The sequence below is a fragment of the Triturus cristatus genome, chromosome 6 (assembly GCF_964204655.1).
Source record: "Triturus cristatus chromosome 6, aTriCri1.1, whole genome shotgun sequence".
Taxonomy (NCBI): Eukaryota; Metazoa; Chordata; class Amphibia; order Caudata; family Salamandridae; genus Triturus; species Triturus cristatus.
Window position 1 is genome coordinate 1,350,060,393 of NC_140589.1, and position 18,783 is coordinate 1,350,079,175.

General features: G+C 44.7%; 1 protein-coding gene across 1 annotated transcript in view; it reads right to left on the reverse strand.

Annotated features, from left to right (window-relative positions):
• The window catches only part of LOC146821407 (uncharacterized), a 1,203,178-nt gene that overhangs the window by 435,671 nt on the left and 748,724 nt on the right, over window positions 1-18,783 (reverse strand). Inside the window, exon 41 of the mRNA XM_085609844.1 lies at window positions 9,868-9,945. Within this exon, the coding sequence (XP_085465970.1) occupies window positions 9,868-9,945 (78 nt within the window). The remainder of the gene's footprint in view (window positions 1-9,867; window positions 9,946-18,783) is intronic.

Below are 18,783 nucleotides of genomic sequence, written 5' to 3' on the forward strand. Positions count from 1 at the left end.
CAACGCTTACTCCATTTGCAGAAATTAAGCTAAAGTGCTCTATGTATGTGTGTTCTTTATACTGCTGGGGTACACATTGCCGATTGGATATTTTTTACTTTTATCTACTAGGAAAATGTTCTAGAGTATCATGACATACGCTAACTGTCTAGAACATTTCGTCTCTTTGACCCTTAAACCTGCATTTCTCTCACACAGTTTACAGAGCTCACTGGAAATTCAGTTAATGCCACCTGGAATTCTAATGGCCTGATTCAGAGGAGGCCATAATGGAAAATCTCCTGTGAAAGCAAATTTAGAATTTGGCAAATAGCAAAAATTCTGCTGCAGAAACTCCTCTGGTTGTTCCATCTGGTATAACTCAGCCAGACATGGTCGTAAATCATCTGGCAGATGTAGAGTGGCTGATTTCCACTGTGTCTAGGGGAGTTAGCTCTCCTATAGATCACCACTGAAATTGTTAATTACATAGGGGTCGCTCTTGCGGGTGTGGCCAAGCAAGCCACCACAGGCTCTGGCTTGACTCCATTTGAATCTTCCTCTTTCAACTCTCAGGGGTGGGCAGCAATGGTGATGGGAATCATCGAGGCCCACTACAAGCAAAGTGGAGCATTCAGACCTGCATATGGCATTCTTCCAGTAAGTGAGCTGCCCTGTGGGGGTGAATGGTGCTGTTAGAGGCACAACCAGATTTGGGGAATTCACTGTGCAGTGCACCTCTTTCCCAGGGATTGAAAGAGGAAAATTTGACTCCATAGGAGTAGGAGAGGGTAAGCTGAGAGGCCCATCTACGATCATTCACATAAAATAAACAGCCTAGGGATCTCAGTTGAAAGACGAGCACTGAAAGGAGCCCACCCAGCTATTGAAGAGAGGGATATGTAAAATTCGAGGCCTGATCTTCAGATAGGTAGCATTCTATAACTGGGCAATACCCTTTCCGATCATAACCCACAATTACTATTAGGTGGGGAAGGCGACTGGCTCCCCCATACCAACATGGAATATACAAGGCGCAATACCGGAAGATGTTGTTTTTCAATCCACATTGGGGGAGACCATAGACCAGTACTGCGGGCTATGGGCTCAGCACCCTTGCTGTTTATAGAATGAGAGGCATTTGATGTGCTGGTTAGTATTCACTGCATTTGTCCAATAATGGTCACTAAAAAAGTTACTGACCAGGAACTAACTAGGCTAGATTTAGAACCGATGAAAATGGTAAAAGAAAGAGTAGGGGATAATTTTTAAGATGGATGCCCTTAGAACAATAATAAGGTAAAAATATGCCACCCTGGTGTAGGATGGGTTAGCCACTCCCTATTTACAAGACTAAGTTAGCATAACCGAGACAACTGTTAGAAAGCCAGCTTGCCGTTTCTGCTGCTTTGCACGCGACACTGTTGTTATATGTTATTCATTTTAGAAATGCCTACTCGACTTTGCCTTACAGGATAACAGTTTGCTGTTTAACATTCTTAACAGTGTGCTGCGACCTTCGTCTGTACATCATGTAAAGAACAAGTCTAGGACACTAGACGGTGCAGAGTGTTGTGTTCAGATTGATCGTACCACTTTTTAGACATATCATACATGCAGCTGCCAATATCTGAAGGACAAGTGCTTTTAATATTGCAGGACAGAATGTTTTAGATTCATTCGAACAGAAGAGCTGATGCATGAGAGAGCCTAGCTGATCCTGTGATGTGATTCTACTAAGCTGATCTATATGGTATGGGGTTCCCCCTGTTAGCCTAAGAGACCTTCTATTAGTATGATAAACTTATTAGTTACTAGAGAAAGGAGTGTGGCTGTTTACCACTGTCATTATTATTATGATTGCTCCTTTCATTGTGTATGGTATTGTAACAATGCTGATGGTTCTGATCTTAACCATTTGTCTACTAGTGTTAGCCAAAGTACTGCATCTTAGGACACGAGGTTTATAAAATAAACTCTTTAAACTTTACCGTGTCTGTATTATTTTGTTGTGGACTGCTAAATAAGTACAAACAGGTATTTCGGATTCCCACCACTCCTGAGAAATATCTAAGTCGCATGTTCTGGGTTGTCTATACATTGGGACCGCCTAGCTAGATCTAGGCTAACGAATGGGACACTAAGCTAGTCAGATATGGGGTTCTTGGTTCTGAGGGGAGTTTCTGGTACACCACAATTCTCTGAGGTCCTGGTTTCCTGCGCATAGTTCTGTGCATAAGCAGAATCCCTGCAACATGGCGCCCAATGTGGTTATGATCTAATACGCCTTATTAGTACTTTTATTGGTCCACAACGCCCTCACTCTGGTTTCCGGATAACGGGAGTGACGGCTTAATCTACCTAGGTTTCGACTAAATGTTCGTTCAAGCTTGATAATTAAAAAGATTAGTTTTTACTGAACCCAAGTGCTACTGAAGAACTTGTTGTTATTCTATAGTATGTCCTAATGGCGGTTGATATAGCCGCACATAGTCGGGTTCCTTTACGTCAGCAATTGAGGACGTATGGAGTGCCTGATGACGGGCTGGCTGTGGTCTTTGTGGTTGCTGCTGACGCAGCACACCCTTATGAGTTGTTCTACTCCTGGGTGACTTTTCCAGAGGTGAATGCGGACGATGATACGTTCCACACCAACACTGCCACACAAGTACCTGCAGCTTATGCTCCGTATAGGACACTAGAAATACCTATTTCTGCCTGGCAGCATACCATTTGGTTTAATGGCGCCCTTCCCCATACGGTGGCACCGCCAAGACTGGGCCCTTTGTCAATTGCAGTGGCTGATTGGCCGGTGCTGGCCGGTTTTACACCCCATCCCAACTACTTGACGGTTGGGGTGGCAGACTTACGGGTACTACACACTGCCCTGATTACGGTCCATAGGGCTTTAGTGCAGTACGTGTCTCGCAACGTGCAGGTGGGGGTACCTGCTGTTGCGGGTCACACGAATGAACACCGAGCCGTGGTCATTAGGCCTGTGATGGTTAATGCGGTTGTAGGCAAGCGCCCCCAAAGTAAGGATGAATTTCCTTACTGGCTTGCGGAAAAGTTTGATCAACTGGAAGCCGTGTTTCCAAACACTTCTCCTGTGGATAAACACAGGATACTCACCATTACTTTGCCGAAAGATCTAGTACCTGATATTGTCGATTGTAACAATTGGGGCAAGGTCTTTGCTGCGACCTATTCGAAGTGCTATGGCACTCCGTCTATGTCTGTACTACCCTCTGTCATCAAGAAAGTTCAGGAAAATCATGGTGCAGAGGCGGCCATTGAATTGGGAATGAGGCTTGTCGACAGCTTCGATGTGGTTAGTTCCATGGTGATGGGGAACCTAAAAGGAGATGCCATGCAGTTCCAAGTAGGCAATATGCTGGAACTTGTGGATCCTGCCGACAGGCCCAGGAAATTTGCAAAAATTATTGCAAAACCCTACAGGATGGTGGGACGTAGCGCCCTGGGCGTGAAACCCACCGTAAAGATTCCTGATGTAGTATAGCAGAGTAAGGTGAGTTCGTCTACAAAAGACGACAAGCCCAAGTTTCCGAAGGAAAGTTGGCGAAACAAGAAACAGGGGAAACAGCAACAGAAGCGTAGGTCGTGTTCTGCTTCGCCAGTTCAGTCGTCTACTGAACGTAAATATGATTTGCGCGATCGTTCTAATATTAAGTCACCTGATAGATTTCAGGTTTCTGAACGCTCTCCTCGTTCTTCACAGGAAACATCGGCTTCACATTCCGGTGGCAGAGACCGTGGAAGAGGAAGGGGTGCTCAAGGTCGTGAGCAACCCCGCCAGACTGACGTAAAAGGCAAGCAGGACGACGCTGCGCGTCAAAGACCTCCATTTCAGAAAAAGAAGGTTGCTGCTCTAACAGCGAGATATGCCTCAGATGGTACGGACACTGCTTCAGAACCGGACATGGGTTATAATGGTGTTAGACAGCGCGGCGGAAGTTACAGTAGTGCGGCAAGCACTGTGTCCGTATCTGGAGGTGACAGCAACTGATACATATGTGAGTGTTGAAACTGCTGATACTCGCGTAGCTCCCCCTGAACAGATGTTTGACATAATCCTTAAAATAGAGGGTGACATACATCGTAGAATTAGAGTAGTTTTTTGGGATAATTTGTCCTCCACATATGACATTCTGTTAGCGGAGGAGGATTGGCCTCCGGCTTTCATTTTAGATGCTCCTAGAGGGGAGGTGGTGATCCTCCCCTCCTTTGGACACACAGTGCCTATGGAACATTCTAACAGGTTGGCCGGGGAGTGGGCGCAGGTGCAAGCGCCTGCGTTGTATCGCAATCAAGTGGGCTGAGATAAAATTTCTCCCGACCATACGATTCCGTTGCGGTCCGATCCCCAGCCTCAACCCCAATATCCCATGCGTCGCGAGGCTAGATCTCACGTCGCGACTATCCTTGAGCAATTGGAATATCAGGGAGTAATTGAAACTTGTGTGTCACCTATGAATAACCCTTTATTCACTGTGACAAAGCCTGACGGGTCGTACCGCCTAGTTTTGGATTACCGACACTTAAACTCTCACAGCCGGACGTGCGCGGTTACAGAATACTCACGGTTCGGCTCTCGTCGATAGTCGTGTGAGAAAACGGTTTAAAACCACACTTGACATTTCCAATGGCTTTTACAGCCAGAACCTGTCCCCTCAGAGTAGTGAGTAGACGGCTTTTACCTCGGGCGATAAACAAAGAAAGTTTAAGAGGCTACCTATGGGCTATAAGAACAGCCCTGGGGTCTTTGCTGCTCGAGTGGTCTCGCTCCTAGAGTATATGGACCCGGATGCATACTCGTATGTTGATGAAATCTATCTAACAGACGACGAGTTGCTTCCACACCTTGCTCGCGTGGATAACATAATTACTATGTTTGCAGACTTCGGATACAAATTCAATTTTGCGAAGTGCCACATTGCCGAGCTCACAGTGTTGTTCTTGGGGTACGAACTCAACAGTGAGGGTCGCGGCTTGGCTCCACACTTCCTTGAGAAGTGTGCACGCCTTTGTACTCCTACAACGCTGAAGAAATTGCAATCATTGCTGGGTTTTCTGAATTTCGGTCGTACCTACATTCCTGATTATGCCCAGCGTATCAAGACGCTTTATGCCTTGGTACAACCTACTTTTACCAAATCTTGCTGGCTGCCAGAGCATACAGCTGCATTACAAACTTTGCAGTCTGATCTTCTTGCTTCAAAATACTTACAAACTCTTGATAACCACACTAACCTGGTCATTAGAATTGTGCCAGGCACAGTGGGTTTCACGTACTTAACATTCAATGAGGGCGACACCGTTCCCATTGCTTACAAATCTCATCTGTACACTTCAGCTGAGCTGCGCTTTTCCGCTGTCGAAAAAGCACTGACAGCAGTTCAGATGGCGATCCTGAAAGAACCAGCGCTATCACAAGGAAAGCACATGCTGGTGGTAACACCGTACCCTGCCCTCGAGGCAGTTACTAAAGCTAGTGTACCAAATTCTAAGGCTTTGCATCCAAGGTGGATACAATGGGCAACTTCCTTGGCTTCGCAAGACGTCACGTATATCTTTGACGTGGCGTTGCAGTCTCAGGAGTTCTTGGATTATGAATTCTTTCATCCGACTCCTTCGACGTTGCGCCCACTTGAGGAGTACCGTTGTATCATTTACACTGATGGGTCTGCGCAACCCGCTACTGGATCGAAGCACGCCTATTCAGCTGCCTGCGCAATTGTTGTGGGTACTTTCGTGAATGGAGAGTTCCAATCTGAAGCTGTGCATACACAGACATTGGGTGATTGTACCGCGCAGTTGGCTGAAGTTCGTGCTCTAGTGCTTGCACTGGAGTTTGCTGATCTTCGAGTCCCCACTCTCGTGGTGTGTGACTCGTTCTATTGTGTTCAATCTTACAATGACAATCTACATTTTTGGATTCAGAATGATTTTCACGATTCCAAAGGTAGCACAATAAAGCATAAAACGCTTTGGGTTCGAGTGGCAGCTCTTAAAGAACTACTGCCACTCGTGAATGTGATTCACACTCTTGGTCACCAACGAGTTAGCGTCCATGCTGTCGGTAACAGTTTGGCTGACGAGGCAGCAAAAACAGCAGTGGCGACATATTTAGTAGCAGCAGTTACAAGATCAAAAAGTAAGATCGATGATGAAACCTTTCAGGAATTTGCCACACTGCTGAGTGACCGTGTATGAATGCAGAAAAGTAAAGAACAGCCCAAAGAAAGCTGAGGTTGCCGGTATGTCGTCGTGGAATGAGGACTCCCAACTTCAAGCTGTATTATAGAGGCCCAAACTCAGTAGACAGGTTCTGGCTGTCTAGCCCTTATCTAATCTGAGGTGGGTGAGAGATGACAATGATAAAACATCTTTACATAAATTATTGCTACCGACTACGAAAGTTCAAACTTTCACTCTAGGCTAGTACATGTTGTCCACCACTACTAACTGAGAGCACTAAAACGCAGCCAAACAGTACAGCCTTTTGCACCTTTGATCCCCCTGCATAGGATATAGCAAGTTATGGTGTTCCAGTTCAACTGGGAGTAGCAATGCTGGAGGCGGATGGAATAAGTAAGATAAGCAACTTGTTTGTTGATGGAGCGCTGACATCATTCAAGATATTGGTACAGGAGTTCAGACACCTGATGGGCCATTTTCTTAGACACGGGGATCTGCCGACAGGGACATGTAATATATTGGGAAATATCAACTTGAAGCTCACTAGACACGACTATATTCAAATTCAATATACAGTGGAACAAAAAGGAATAATAACTTTGATATGGAGAATCCTATCAGGAATAGCTGGGGTCTTGTTAAACCAATATAAGTATAAATAGGATGCATACCTTGGCAGTGCTCTATATAAGTAATTGGAGAGCCTACGAGTATGCCTAATTTGATAGTGTCCATTTTAACACCCAGGCCACAGACATATGGAATCCAGATATAACTTAAGATGCACTGGGCATGGGGACAGACCCAGGCTGGGTAAATTAGTAAACTGTATAATATAGTAGTGTCAGAGAACTGGTATAATGCTAAGAATGTAATTCACACAAGTTATAAACAGATTGTTCAAATGACATGTGAAAATGTTAATCAAGTTGGTTAAAAGAAATAAAAAGAGTTCCGTCTTCATCAACCAGAGCAAAGGGCAGTGTAGTGGCAGCACCAGCAATAGCACAGCAGAAGCGACTAGTCACTTCAGCTGTCCGCACTGACAATTAAGACAGTTGCACAAATGTGAGGAAGCCCCCATCTCTTCCAATCCCAACTTCTGGATTCATTTTGTCTACAGCTGTTGGCAAGTTATTCTTCTCAAAGTGCTTCACTGTCCGTGAAAAGCATTGTGAGAGCAAGAAATGTTGTGTCTGTGTCCCAGCAAGGAGCCAGATGCTGTTTGGATGTTGTCTTTAGCTAATAGCAATACCAAAAGAGCATATGGTTCCTTGCTAAAGCACATACTATGTTTTCCTCACACAAAGCTTCTCTCCCTAAGAGAGTCATTGTGGAAGGAATGTGCACTGTGTCTGTACCCCAACAACAAGCCAGACCATCTTTCAATTCATTTTAACAGCGTAGAAAATAGACAGCGCTTGCTATTTTGATTTGTACCTACTTGCAATTTCTAGGATAAGCAGCTATACATTGCTGAAAATAAACAAAATTCAGAAAGGGATCACTTATGTGACTGCTATAGGATTTCCTAAAGAAAGTAATCATTGAATTAAAAAAAAATAGTGGGCACGAGTGGGTGAAATAGAGAAGTGGGTAACAAAGTTTCTGCACAAAAGACCTATTCACAAAAATAATATAGTATTATCTCTGTCAGACTTTTTATGTTGCAGAGATGTGTAGTGGAATCTCATCCTGATTTGCTGATAAGCTGTGAGAGAACAGATACCTTAATTTGAACTATAATGAGGATGCGAAAAAAAGATGTCACCTCTTTCAGTGCCAGAGTATAAATAACTGATTGTGTGAAAAGCCCACAATCCAAAGTGCATAAACTTGCAGAAAAAGAGAGCGCTTAAAGTGCACCCACGGAATCTATAATTAAAAATTATTGGTTTCACTATCATGTGTTGGAGTGGAAAATCAAGTTTACCGTTAATGATAAGAAAAACCGAACATGACACTTTGAGAGGAAAATAAATAAACGTGCGTCAAATACACATTATGGAAAGGACGATGAGAACAAATAATTTTAGTTACGACATCGTAAAAGCATGCAGAAAAAGAGTAGTATAGATAATATAATTAGAAGAGGTAAGATAGGCTGTGATTTACTAAAGAATAGAACTATATATAAATAACGGGTTAGAAAAAAGTGTGCAAATGATGAACTCTCATGTAATAAAGTTTACTTCTAATCGTTTCTGAATACCATTTATATGAAAGAATAATAACATTTAGCAAATGGTATGATTAATTCTGATTATGATAGTCAATTTTACTAAAACCTGCTTCTTTGTGTGTGTAACCGTGTGCACCGAAAATGACAAAAGAAAAGTAGGTGCTACACATTTCTATTTGATGATGCTTCAGAGAAAGTTATAGAGAATGTATTTCACCTATATAACAATCTTACTAGTTTTAGACGACATTATAAATGTGTGATTTGAAATGTATTTACATGTTGGTACATACAAAAAAGTTATACCTACCCTATATTGACACGTATTATTTGTAATCCTACTAAATGTTCCTAAGTGCATCAGAAGTTAAAGAGAAAACATGACATCTCCACGTAATTTTATGGATGGACGTTTATAATTCTATATACTGCGTTATATTAGCCTAAATTAATGAGGGCCTGAATATATTCACAAAGTTTTCTGCCTTGCTAAGCTCAATGTCTGTGAAACATTTCTCCAGTGTGACAAATTATGTGCAACAGTGTATTTTCCTTATTGAGTTCACATATATTGAACAAAAGATTTAGCTACAATCATGTTAAAATTTCAGGACATCTGCCTGGACATCTGCCTGAGAAACTGTCCCCTTGAACTTTCTCCTATGCTCTAGCTAAAGGAGCATTGTCTAACGTTCCACATAATAGATGGCTCAAGGACCGCGTGATTATCTCACCTATTTCTCCGCATTTTGTGTCTTCTTTATGTCGCCTGATACACACTTCATATGAACTGATAAATGGACTGAGTGATTACGAACTGCTAACGGAGATTTACAGAACCTGCTGGGAAAACGAACTAGCCTGATGTGGACTCATCTGACCTATTTCCAGAACTGACGCATATGCTATATGCGCGTGTGGTCTCTTCCTTCGGGGACTACTCGAACTAGCACAATTGTCCCTTTCCTGAACTATTGAACTTTTGATACTTAGCTTGACCTTTCTTTATTTGTCTTATTTCCCTATGTGGTCTATTGATGCACTTATCTCAGAGCATCAAATTCCAATGTTATTATTCTGTATAGCTTTAGCTGAACTCTTGGTATGTATGATTTTGGCTTGCCTAAATTTCTTCAGGAGATTTGGGCTTGCAGTGGTAATTTGTTACCTTTATATTATTGTCTTGAGAGTAACCTACATGAGCTTAATGTCAACTTTGTAATTCAGTTGTCCAATTCCTGGTCCTCACGGGATGACTGTTGAGACCCTTTATATCCAACCTCACTCTGCACGCAGCAAGGTCCATCAGAGGACCAAGAGTGGTAGGTTCATTATGGAAACTCCCATTTTCCGCTGGTTTTGGGGCTCAGTAAACACTACAGCACATGCATATTGAAGGTTTATTGGTATAAGGTTTTGCACTAGTTTCCTCAAGCTCATTTATGTAGCTAAAACAAATATATCATTATAAAGTATGCAGGTCTTACTTTTTCTCAGCTATTTCTTTTCCACCTTTGGCTTCCTCTGTTACTTTGGCATCAGTAGTCTCCGCCGTTTCATTTCCTCTAAAAAAACAATGGTATGAGTTCTGTAATGAATCTTACATTTACAATGACAGTGACTACAAATAAAACTATGACTTTGAATGCATTTATCCTGGCATTTATTGCTGGATATTACAAACAAATATACATTCCAGGTCTTTGGATGACAGATTGATTTCACTACCATTTCAGGACTTGGATGTTGTGGTGGAAAGTGTTGGCCAATATTTAAAAATATGTATTTATGTTTGTTGTGGAAGGAATGTGCCTGTAGGGAGTTGTGTGGTGACCCAACCTATTTTTCTGGGAATTTTGAACATTTTGTGCTTGAATTTTAAATTTTTCTTTTACTGCACAGAGTCTGGTGCCCCCATATTTTTCCACACATTTTGCTGTGATTGCTAAAGGTCAGGGGTGCTGTGGGAGACTTGGAGAAGCTTTTGGGTTTTGAATAAAAATATGGGCACTTTGTGCTTTTTTCTACATGAATGAACACATGACCAGGGGAAACACTGCACTTATCCTCTACTGACCTTTCCTGCTCATCTTGATTGGCTAGATTTGAGCTGTCCCAGGACAATTGGGGCTTAATGGCTCAAATGGCGACCTTTAATCACTGTGGTACTGGGGCCTATCTAACTGCTGGACCCAAAACAGAACACCAAGTAAACCAGTTTAACACATGGCCCTCAGGATAACTAACTAGGGCAGTCCAAGGATTACAAAGGGAGTTGGTGTGGGTTAGAGACTCAGAACTAAACCAAGCAAATAATACTTGTTAATAACTTATTGTCCAGTTAGTGTTTTACTTGAAAAGAAAAAACGTCATTAATGATACACACAGCTAAATACTATTTATGAAACGTAGAGAACACAAATAATGTTCACAGTTGTCACTACATTGGAGACTCAGCCAGTACTAGAATGCTCCCAGGCGCCTATAAATAAAAATATCATTAAGACATAGTCAGTGTGAAATCTAACATATTGCCCTTGGGTAAACGGTGGGATATTATTTCTAGGCATGTAGCGAAGATACAATGGTTACCTAGAAATTCACAATTGCCCAAAAGTCCAACAGAGACTCTGGCTGTAACTATTGGCTAGAAAGTGTGATAAAATTAATATGTGCAAGAAAGAAGGGGAGAGGCTGGACTGATTCGGCCCAACCCTGCCACAGTTCCTGGCCCCTCTGCTGCACACAGGCACATTGCTCAGAGTATGGGAATGCAAAACTGCTTGGATACAGCAAACACTTCACTTTGGCTGAGGACGAGGGAATCTGCTTTTGTGGATCTTAAAACTCAAGTCCCCTCCACCAAACAAACAAAAGAGCTCATACTAGGTCACAGAGATGATCTTGTTCAAGGTACAGATGACACTGAGGAATGTGGCTGTGTTCCTTCATATTGCCTAACTGTTACAGGTAATCTGCTGGCTTGAGGTAAAATGGTCTATTGAAGCTGCAATTTGTGCTAGCACCAAACTATCCAAGGCGCTTTGTGGTCTGGTCTGTCTTTCATAGAGGTGGGGGTTTCGCTGCAATTCTCTGCAAATGGGTCAGGGGAGAAGCTCTGAGTGTGCACATGCAAGCAGTGATTCAGAGAGCAAGTTACCTTGCAAGGGGGGTTGTTAGTCAGTTACCCCAACCTTGGAGCTCTCCAATGCTGTGTGGTCCTTTACACTGGTGGATAAGAAATCATGTCACAATGACTGGGGGTGTCGGTCTCATACTTTTACACAGTTTGCAGATTTCACAGGCTCAGCTCTAGGACCAGTTTCAATCAATTCTTGCTTTTTAGGTCAAGTCTAGTGCAGCGCGCATGCGCTGCACTAGGAGATGACCTCTTAGAATCACTCAGGACTTTTCTAAAACTCGTGTGGCTTTTTTTTTAGCATTAATTGTATTGGCCTTTGCGTGCGTCTTTCTAAAAAGAAAGCACGCAATTGGCCAAAGGCGGGTACAAGTCCCACCTTTTTAAGCAAATGTTTCCTCCCTCCGGCATCCACCTTGCGGGAGCGAGCAGCGGCGTGCAGGGCGCCATCTGTTTTAAATCAGCGCGGTGTCTTACAGTTTCCTTTTTAAGCAAATGTTTCCTCCCACGGCATCCACCTTGTGAGAGCAAGGAGCGTTGCGCAGGGCACCATCTGTTTTTAATTAGCACGGTGTCTTTTAGTTTTGCAGCCGCGCGTTCACTTTTTTTTCTATTTCTTACCGCTAACAGAGCAGAGGAATACAGTATATGTAACAGAGCGGTAACGTTATTTTTGGGGAACATTGACATACTCTGTTTCGAGTGACTTAAAATTGTGTTGTTGTGAGCTTAAAAATCTTTGCATTAAAACATGTCGCAATGCATTGGCGGACAGTGAATGTTTGAGCGCGTTGTTATATATACTATTGAACCCTTGTGTATGGAACGGTTGTCTTGCGCAGCGGGTGCCTCCAAGTGTCTTTTTGGCTACGTTATAAAGACAGTGGTAATCCCGTGACGATAATGCAATGTGCCTCTGTTTCTCTGTTTCTGTTTATATGTCCGTCTTTTACTGTCTCTGTTCAGTTATTTCTATAGCCTTTGTCATTGCCCTTGTTTTGCTTTATCTCTGTCTATCCCTGTGTATGCTTGCATATCTATCTATACCTGTCCCTCTCTCACTGTCCATGTCTTGCTCTCTCTGTTTGTATACACAACTATCTATGTTGCTCATTTGTGTTTGCTTGTTCGTACATTTTTCCCTTTCCATTTCTTTCTGTGTGCACTTTCCAGGGCATGCTAAATGTACAATGTTGAGAGCATAAACAACCCTTCGGATACGCATGAAAATCGCTCTTTTTTTTATATAGTTATTTTATTGCAATAGTTTGGAAATGAACCCTGTTTTCTTCAAGTGAGGTTTATTTATAGGTGCAAGATGAAATAAATGTTGCTAAGTGTTCTTGTGTACGCCTATGCTATGGTAAAGTTGGCGCCAAGCAGAGGCGTGGCCCGCAGCCTCTGTTTGGGAATCACTCTTAACAATAAAATGTTCTATTTATATACTACTTTTTACCAGCTGTTAATATTTTGTACTATAACATTACGTGCTGTTATTATTACCTAACGTAATGGTAATGCGCTAATGCTTTTTGAACAGCGGGAAGGATGAAAGTCAGAGTCAGCCCTGCTTTTATTTGTACTTGAGGCTGCTGCGTGTACACAGATTTCTTCAGTACAAGTGTTTCCTGTTCGTGGACTTAAAAAAAGACCGAAATTCTGACATAGGCTTCTTTTAAAAAGTTGTTGTTTGTGGCGGTATTTACACAATAGCACAAACGGGCCAAAGGTTAGCTTTCCGCTCTGCAGCAAAGTGTGCAAAAAGGTTACAAAATGCGTTTTGCGACTTTTTTTTAATACACTCTACCATATTTAATCCACAGCAGGCACCGCAACCCTTATATATACGCACACAAAACACACACTGACTTCAGAGAACATAAATTGGGTTCACGAAGAATCTAAGCCTTTGAGGTAGAACCAAAAATAATCCTGATGTGAGCGGGTTACCAAGACTTGAGTTTAGTTGTTGCTTAAAGTGCATAAATTTGCTTTATTAGTGAAGAAATATGTTTTTAGTATGCAATTGTATTTCAAAAAACATTCCACTTATATACAAATGTATTCACATATTTCTAATATATGTATACAGAACTTACTTGTTAACCATGTTATACCAGCTGCTGTTGCCATGTGTTTATACCATCCCAATCCTTCTGTTAAATTCTCTGCCAGTTTAATTTGGTACCCTATTATTAGTATTGTTCATATGTACCCTGCAGTTTAGTTGTACAAAAAAACTATTTAAATAAGTACTTCTCAATGCAGTTCTATAATATGCCTAATACATATGTTAAAGCTTCCACCCACGATAATGTAAAGCATAACTAAAAACGTATAAGGTCCCAAAGGCGAGACCTATTAGCTATGTCAATGCTTGTTGTGTATTGCTTCCATACTAATCAGGCCACAGTCATCGTCCTCCAGTGTCAGCAGGAAGGAGGGGTATGGCTGGAAACTCCTCACGGAGAGCCAAAACAAAGGGATGGAAGAGAGGAAGGCTTCCTCACCCATCTACCCCAACCTATTAGGAATAACATCTCTGGGGAAGAATGGAGCAGTAAGGGGGCACAGACTGTCCCTGTACTTCAAAGGTGACATCTGTTTCTTATACCCCACCACCAAGAATCCTATTCATTTCAAGGAGGATTGCAAATATTCACATTGCTGTCTAGCAAGCTCCCTGGAGCTTACATCTTGTGTACCACTCTTACACAAGAGTTCCAAAATGGAATCCTTTACTGTAATAGTCACATATTGCACACATGATCACCTAGCTACACATATGCAGTATTAACATAATGACTCTAAATCCTCATTAGAGCAGAAAATCAATAACGTAGCCCTAGACATCAATCTCATGTAAGCAGACTTCCAAAACATGTATGCGAGAGTGGGCACTGTGGAACTCTGGAAGAATACATGAAGGCCATAAAATCTTTACAGAGGGGCATGGCCACGAGTGTCAGGAGTGCTCCGGACCCCTCAGTCATCTGCTCTAATCCACGCCAGTCTCCAGCAATCCAACGGAGGGCCGGTGGCCTTACCCGGTGCTAGCAGACAGGCAGCGACCCTAAAGGCCGGTGCGGGAAGAAGGATCCTGGTGAGAATTGCAGAAGCCTGTCCATGCAAACCTAAGATGGTGGCCTGCAGTGGGACCGGAGCCCCGGTCCACTGTCGCAACCATTGAAGCGGAAAGACCTCCTTTGAACCTGAGACAGGAGGGGGGGACGGTGCCGACTCCGCGGGGGAGCAGAGAGCAGGCGAATTGCTGTTTGAACAGCCGAGGGGAAGATGTGGCCTCGCCCCACCTTTGAGGCCTGCCTGAAAACGTTGTCGTACTGGGGACCTCATTATTGTTGCTGCTGTGGTGGGTCGAACTATCATGGGAACAGCCCAGAGGGGGTACCAGGACCGAACTGCCCTGCTTGCTGTGAGCACGGTACCCACCTCCTGTGGAAGGGTGTTGCTATGTCTCCCCCCTCATCAACTAACCCCATATTGTTCCTGATGCAGACGTGAGCAGCTTCCTCTGGGAGACTGGCGATGTGAAACAGTAAAGCTTGATGACCAAAGGGTACCTGCTCCTGGGACCCCGACGGACGGGTGACTGCACACTCAAGTGAAGTGGTGATCCGGAGGAACAGACGGGAGGCCTGGATCTCCGGGAGATGAGAACGGTCCCCTGGAGCTGCCATGTGTCCATGAAGGGAGAGCGGTAGTGAGGAGAATCCCAATACTTGACTCTGGCCTCGCGGGCGTCTGGGTCTACACGGGCCCTGGGATCTCAAGGAGGTTACCCCGTGCCTGAAGTCGTCTTTGGGGTTAACCGATCGGACCCTACAGACCCCAGAGCCTCACCTCCTGGACTGGGAAGACTATATGGGCAGGTGCACCAAACAGAGCAGTGAAATTGCACCAGCCACTCCCCCCACCACTGAGGAACCGGAATTTGCGAGCAGCTGAAGAAGTGGGACTGAGCCCCGAGCAGGCCTCCATGAAACCCTTGCACTGCCGATCAACGGATCGGGATTGGGGACCTAGGTGAGGGGGCAAGGAAATCAACGGGTACAAATCGAATATACCAGACTCTGAGGGGCTGTTGCCCCCCCTTTCCCCCTTCTTCCTGGCGGAGGCAACGCACGGACGGGGGGCAGGCAGCACGGTCATGGGCAAAGACAAGGGGATGAAGCCGCCTCCCAACCAAACCCGCATGGACCAATACACGACTGGTCACCCGAGCGCCAATGGCTCCACTCAGGTCGCGACACCCTTGCCAGAGGGAGACAGCCACCCTCCTTCGGCCATATGTACCTCCCAGGACTCAGTCGAAACTAAAATAGGGGAAGTACGTGTGGACATTGCTCTCATTCGAGAAGACCTCCGTAATGCGACAGCCCGGATCACTGAAGTGAAATCTCGAATCTCCAGTGTTGAAGATGATATAGTGACAATGAGGGCCCAAGTAACACGTCTGATGTCCCACACATGGAGAGAAAATCGCTCACGTAGGAACAATCTTTGCTTCTTGGGCATACCGGAGAGCGCGGAACCGCCCCAGTTGGCCCTCTTTTTTGAAAACTGTATCAAAACTTGTGCGCCTGTCCACATGGTTTGTAGTGGAACAGGCCCACCGCACCCTGGCACCTAAACCATCCCCTGGGACTCCGCACAGACTGATCATTGCACGCATATTCAATTTTAAAGACAGGGATGCTATTTTACAGGAGGCAAGTTCTCAAACCAACCTCTCTTATCAAGGGACTAAAGTAATGATTTTTCCAGATTATATGAAAGAAGTCCAAGCTCAACAGAGATCCTTTACGGCGGTTAAACAGAAACTGCGGGTACTGAATTTATCATAACAACTCCTGTTCCCAGCCAGCCTCAGAGTCATCCTGAATACCAAGAATCACTTTTTCGAAACCCCAGAAGAGGCTTGGACGTGGGCTACTGAAGAACACCCATGACCCTATCGAGAGATGCAGCGACGTCTCTGAAACGGCCACACCAACACCAAAGGGGTCAAGTAATCGGGTACACAGAGGAGGAGCACACGCTCCCGTAGAGGCCGAGGCACCGGTCGGACAATGTCAAGATCACCGGGAGTTGCACATAGAGGAGTATCCACATTCCCTACAGGGGTCTAGCGAGATGGAAACTCGCAGCAGAACGGACCGGAGGAAAGAACATCGCAGAGGGGCTCACCAGCCCGCACGATCAGCGACTTCAGTGAAACAGACTTGTTTCGCAGCCCAGTGATATAAGATGCTAGATACAAGTGCGAGTGAGCCCAGGGTTGGCCTTTAAAGCAGGCTTTAATATTTACCATAATGAGACTTGACACATCCTGCACTATGGAGGGGTCCACTACCACATCTTCGAACTGTAATGGTTACATCTGTTCTAATTGTTCGAGTTAGGGTGACAGATGTTTTAGGGCAAGAAATATGGGGAGGGGGGATAGTTGGGGGGATTTAGGGGATTTTCTGTTCTAAGTTTTTGCACTCTACTCAGTTCACATTTACCTCAGTCACACATGACCTCTATTCTACAGTACATGCTAGGCTGTCACTGAGAACTCCACGCACTCTACTAATGGGCCTGACAGGCACGGACCCACATTCACCATGGTACACCACCTACTGCTCTTATAATGGTACCACTAATGGCACCCCCCACCACTGACAGACACCATGCGCATCCTTTCCTGGAATGTTAATGGCCTCTTAGATAAGGTGAAACGTGCCGCAGTCCTGAAATATGCAAAAATCTCAGCCCCCGGGATCCTTATGCTACAGGAAATCCACCTCTTGGTCACCCAATGCTCCTTTCCAGCCCGCCAGGGATATGATAGGGTATACCATGAGGGGTTTGCCTGGGGATCTAGGGGGGTGGCAATTCTCCTCCGTCGTACTCTTCCATTCACGGTGGCACAGAGAATCCTGGATCCCCAGGGCCGCTTCCTAGCTCTCACAGGGCAGATGTTGGGACACACCCTTAACGTAGTAACAGTGTATATACGCCACACACTCCTAGAGACCTCCCTTAAAAGATCTCGCAGTACTTTTTACGTCCCTTCCCCGGGACCGACGGTGTAATAGCAGACATTCGGGTGCCCAACAGCTATCGGAAGGGGCCTCCCAAATAGGGCTTCACGATGTCTGGAGAATTTTGAACCCTCTGCCAATCTTTATACTCACACCTCTGCAGCTCACCATTCCCATTCTCACATTGACATGATGTTCATGCCTGCTCCTGATTGCAGCATTGTAACAGACATCTCTGATCACTCGCCGATACTCCTCTCTATGGGAGGGTCCTCTGACTTACTGAGCCCAGTCTGGCGTCTTAACGCCTGGTTCTTATAGGACAGAGAATGTAGAAAAGCCTTAAAAGAGGAGCTCACACAATATTTCCAACTTAATGAAGGTACTGTACGGTCACCGGGCAAACTGTGTGCGGCAGGTAAAGTCACCATCAGAGGGTTCGCTCTGGGGTATGTTAAAGCAATGCGCTGGACCAGGGAAGAGCGTCTCTCCCACCTGGAGGCTCTGGCACTCCGCTTGGAGCGCAACATAGGCGCAACAAGCGACAGCACAGACGCCCGCCGGCTTGAACTCATACGCAAAGAGATTTGTCACATCTCCTTGGAATCAACCAAACAAATGTGGAGGTCCTCTGTGGCCCGCATTTTATAGCTGGGGGGACATAATAGTAAGCTCTATTATTGGCTGGCCTCCCGCCCTTTAGCGAACTGGATAATCCCTGAAAATATTGACGTTAACGGGAGCACTGAGTAGACATCGGCGGCCATAGCCCAAGCCTCTGCGACTTCTTTCAAATTCCTCTACTCCTGCACCCGAACCCCAAAGGCGAGAGAGGCCACTGCCTTCTTGTGGGACATCCCACTCCCACGACTATCAGAGGCAGATGTTCGGGCCCTTGACCAACCCATTACAAAAGAAGTGGAACAAGCCATACTAGCGCAAGCCCCTGGTAAAACAGGGGGACCAGATGGTTATCCGGTGGAATACTACTCAACATTTTGGGAGATTCTGACTCCACACCTCCAAACCCTACACGCAAAAGCAATAGAATCGGGAGGTTTCCCGAAAGGAATTAATATGGCCACAATTGTGGTCATACTAAAGGCAAACCCACACTCTAGCTCCTGTTCGGACTACAGACCGATTTCCCTTATTAATGCAGAAGTCAAAATATATACCACGATTCTGGCGGTCCACCTCAAGCAAATTACTGT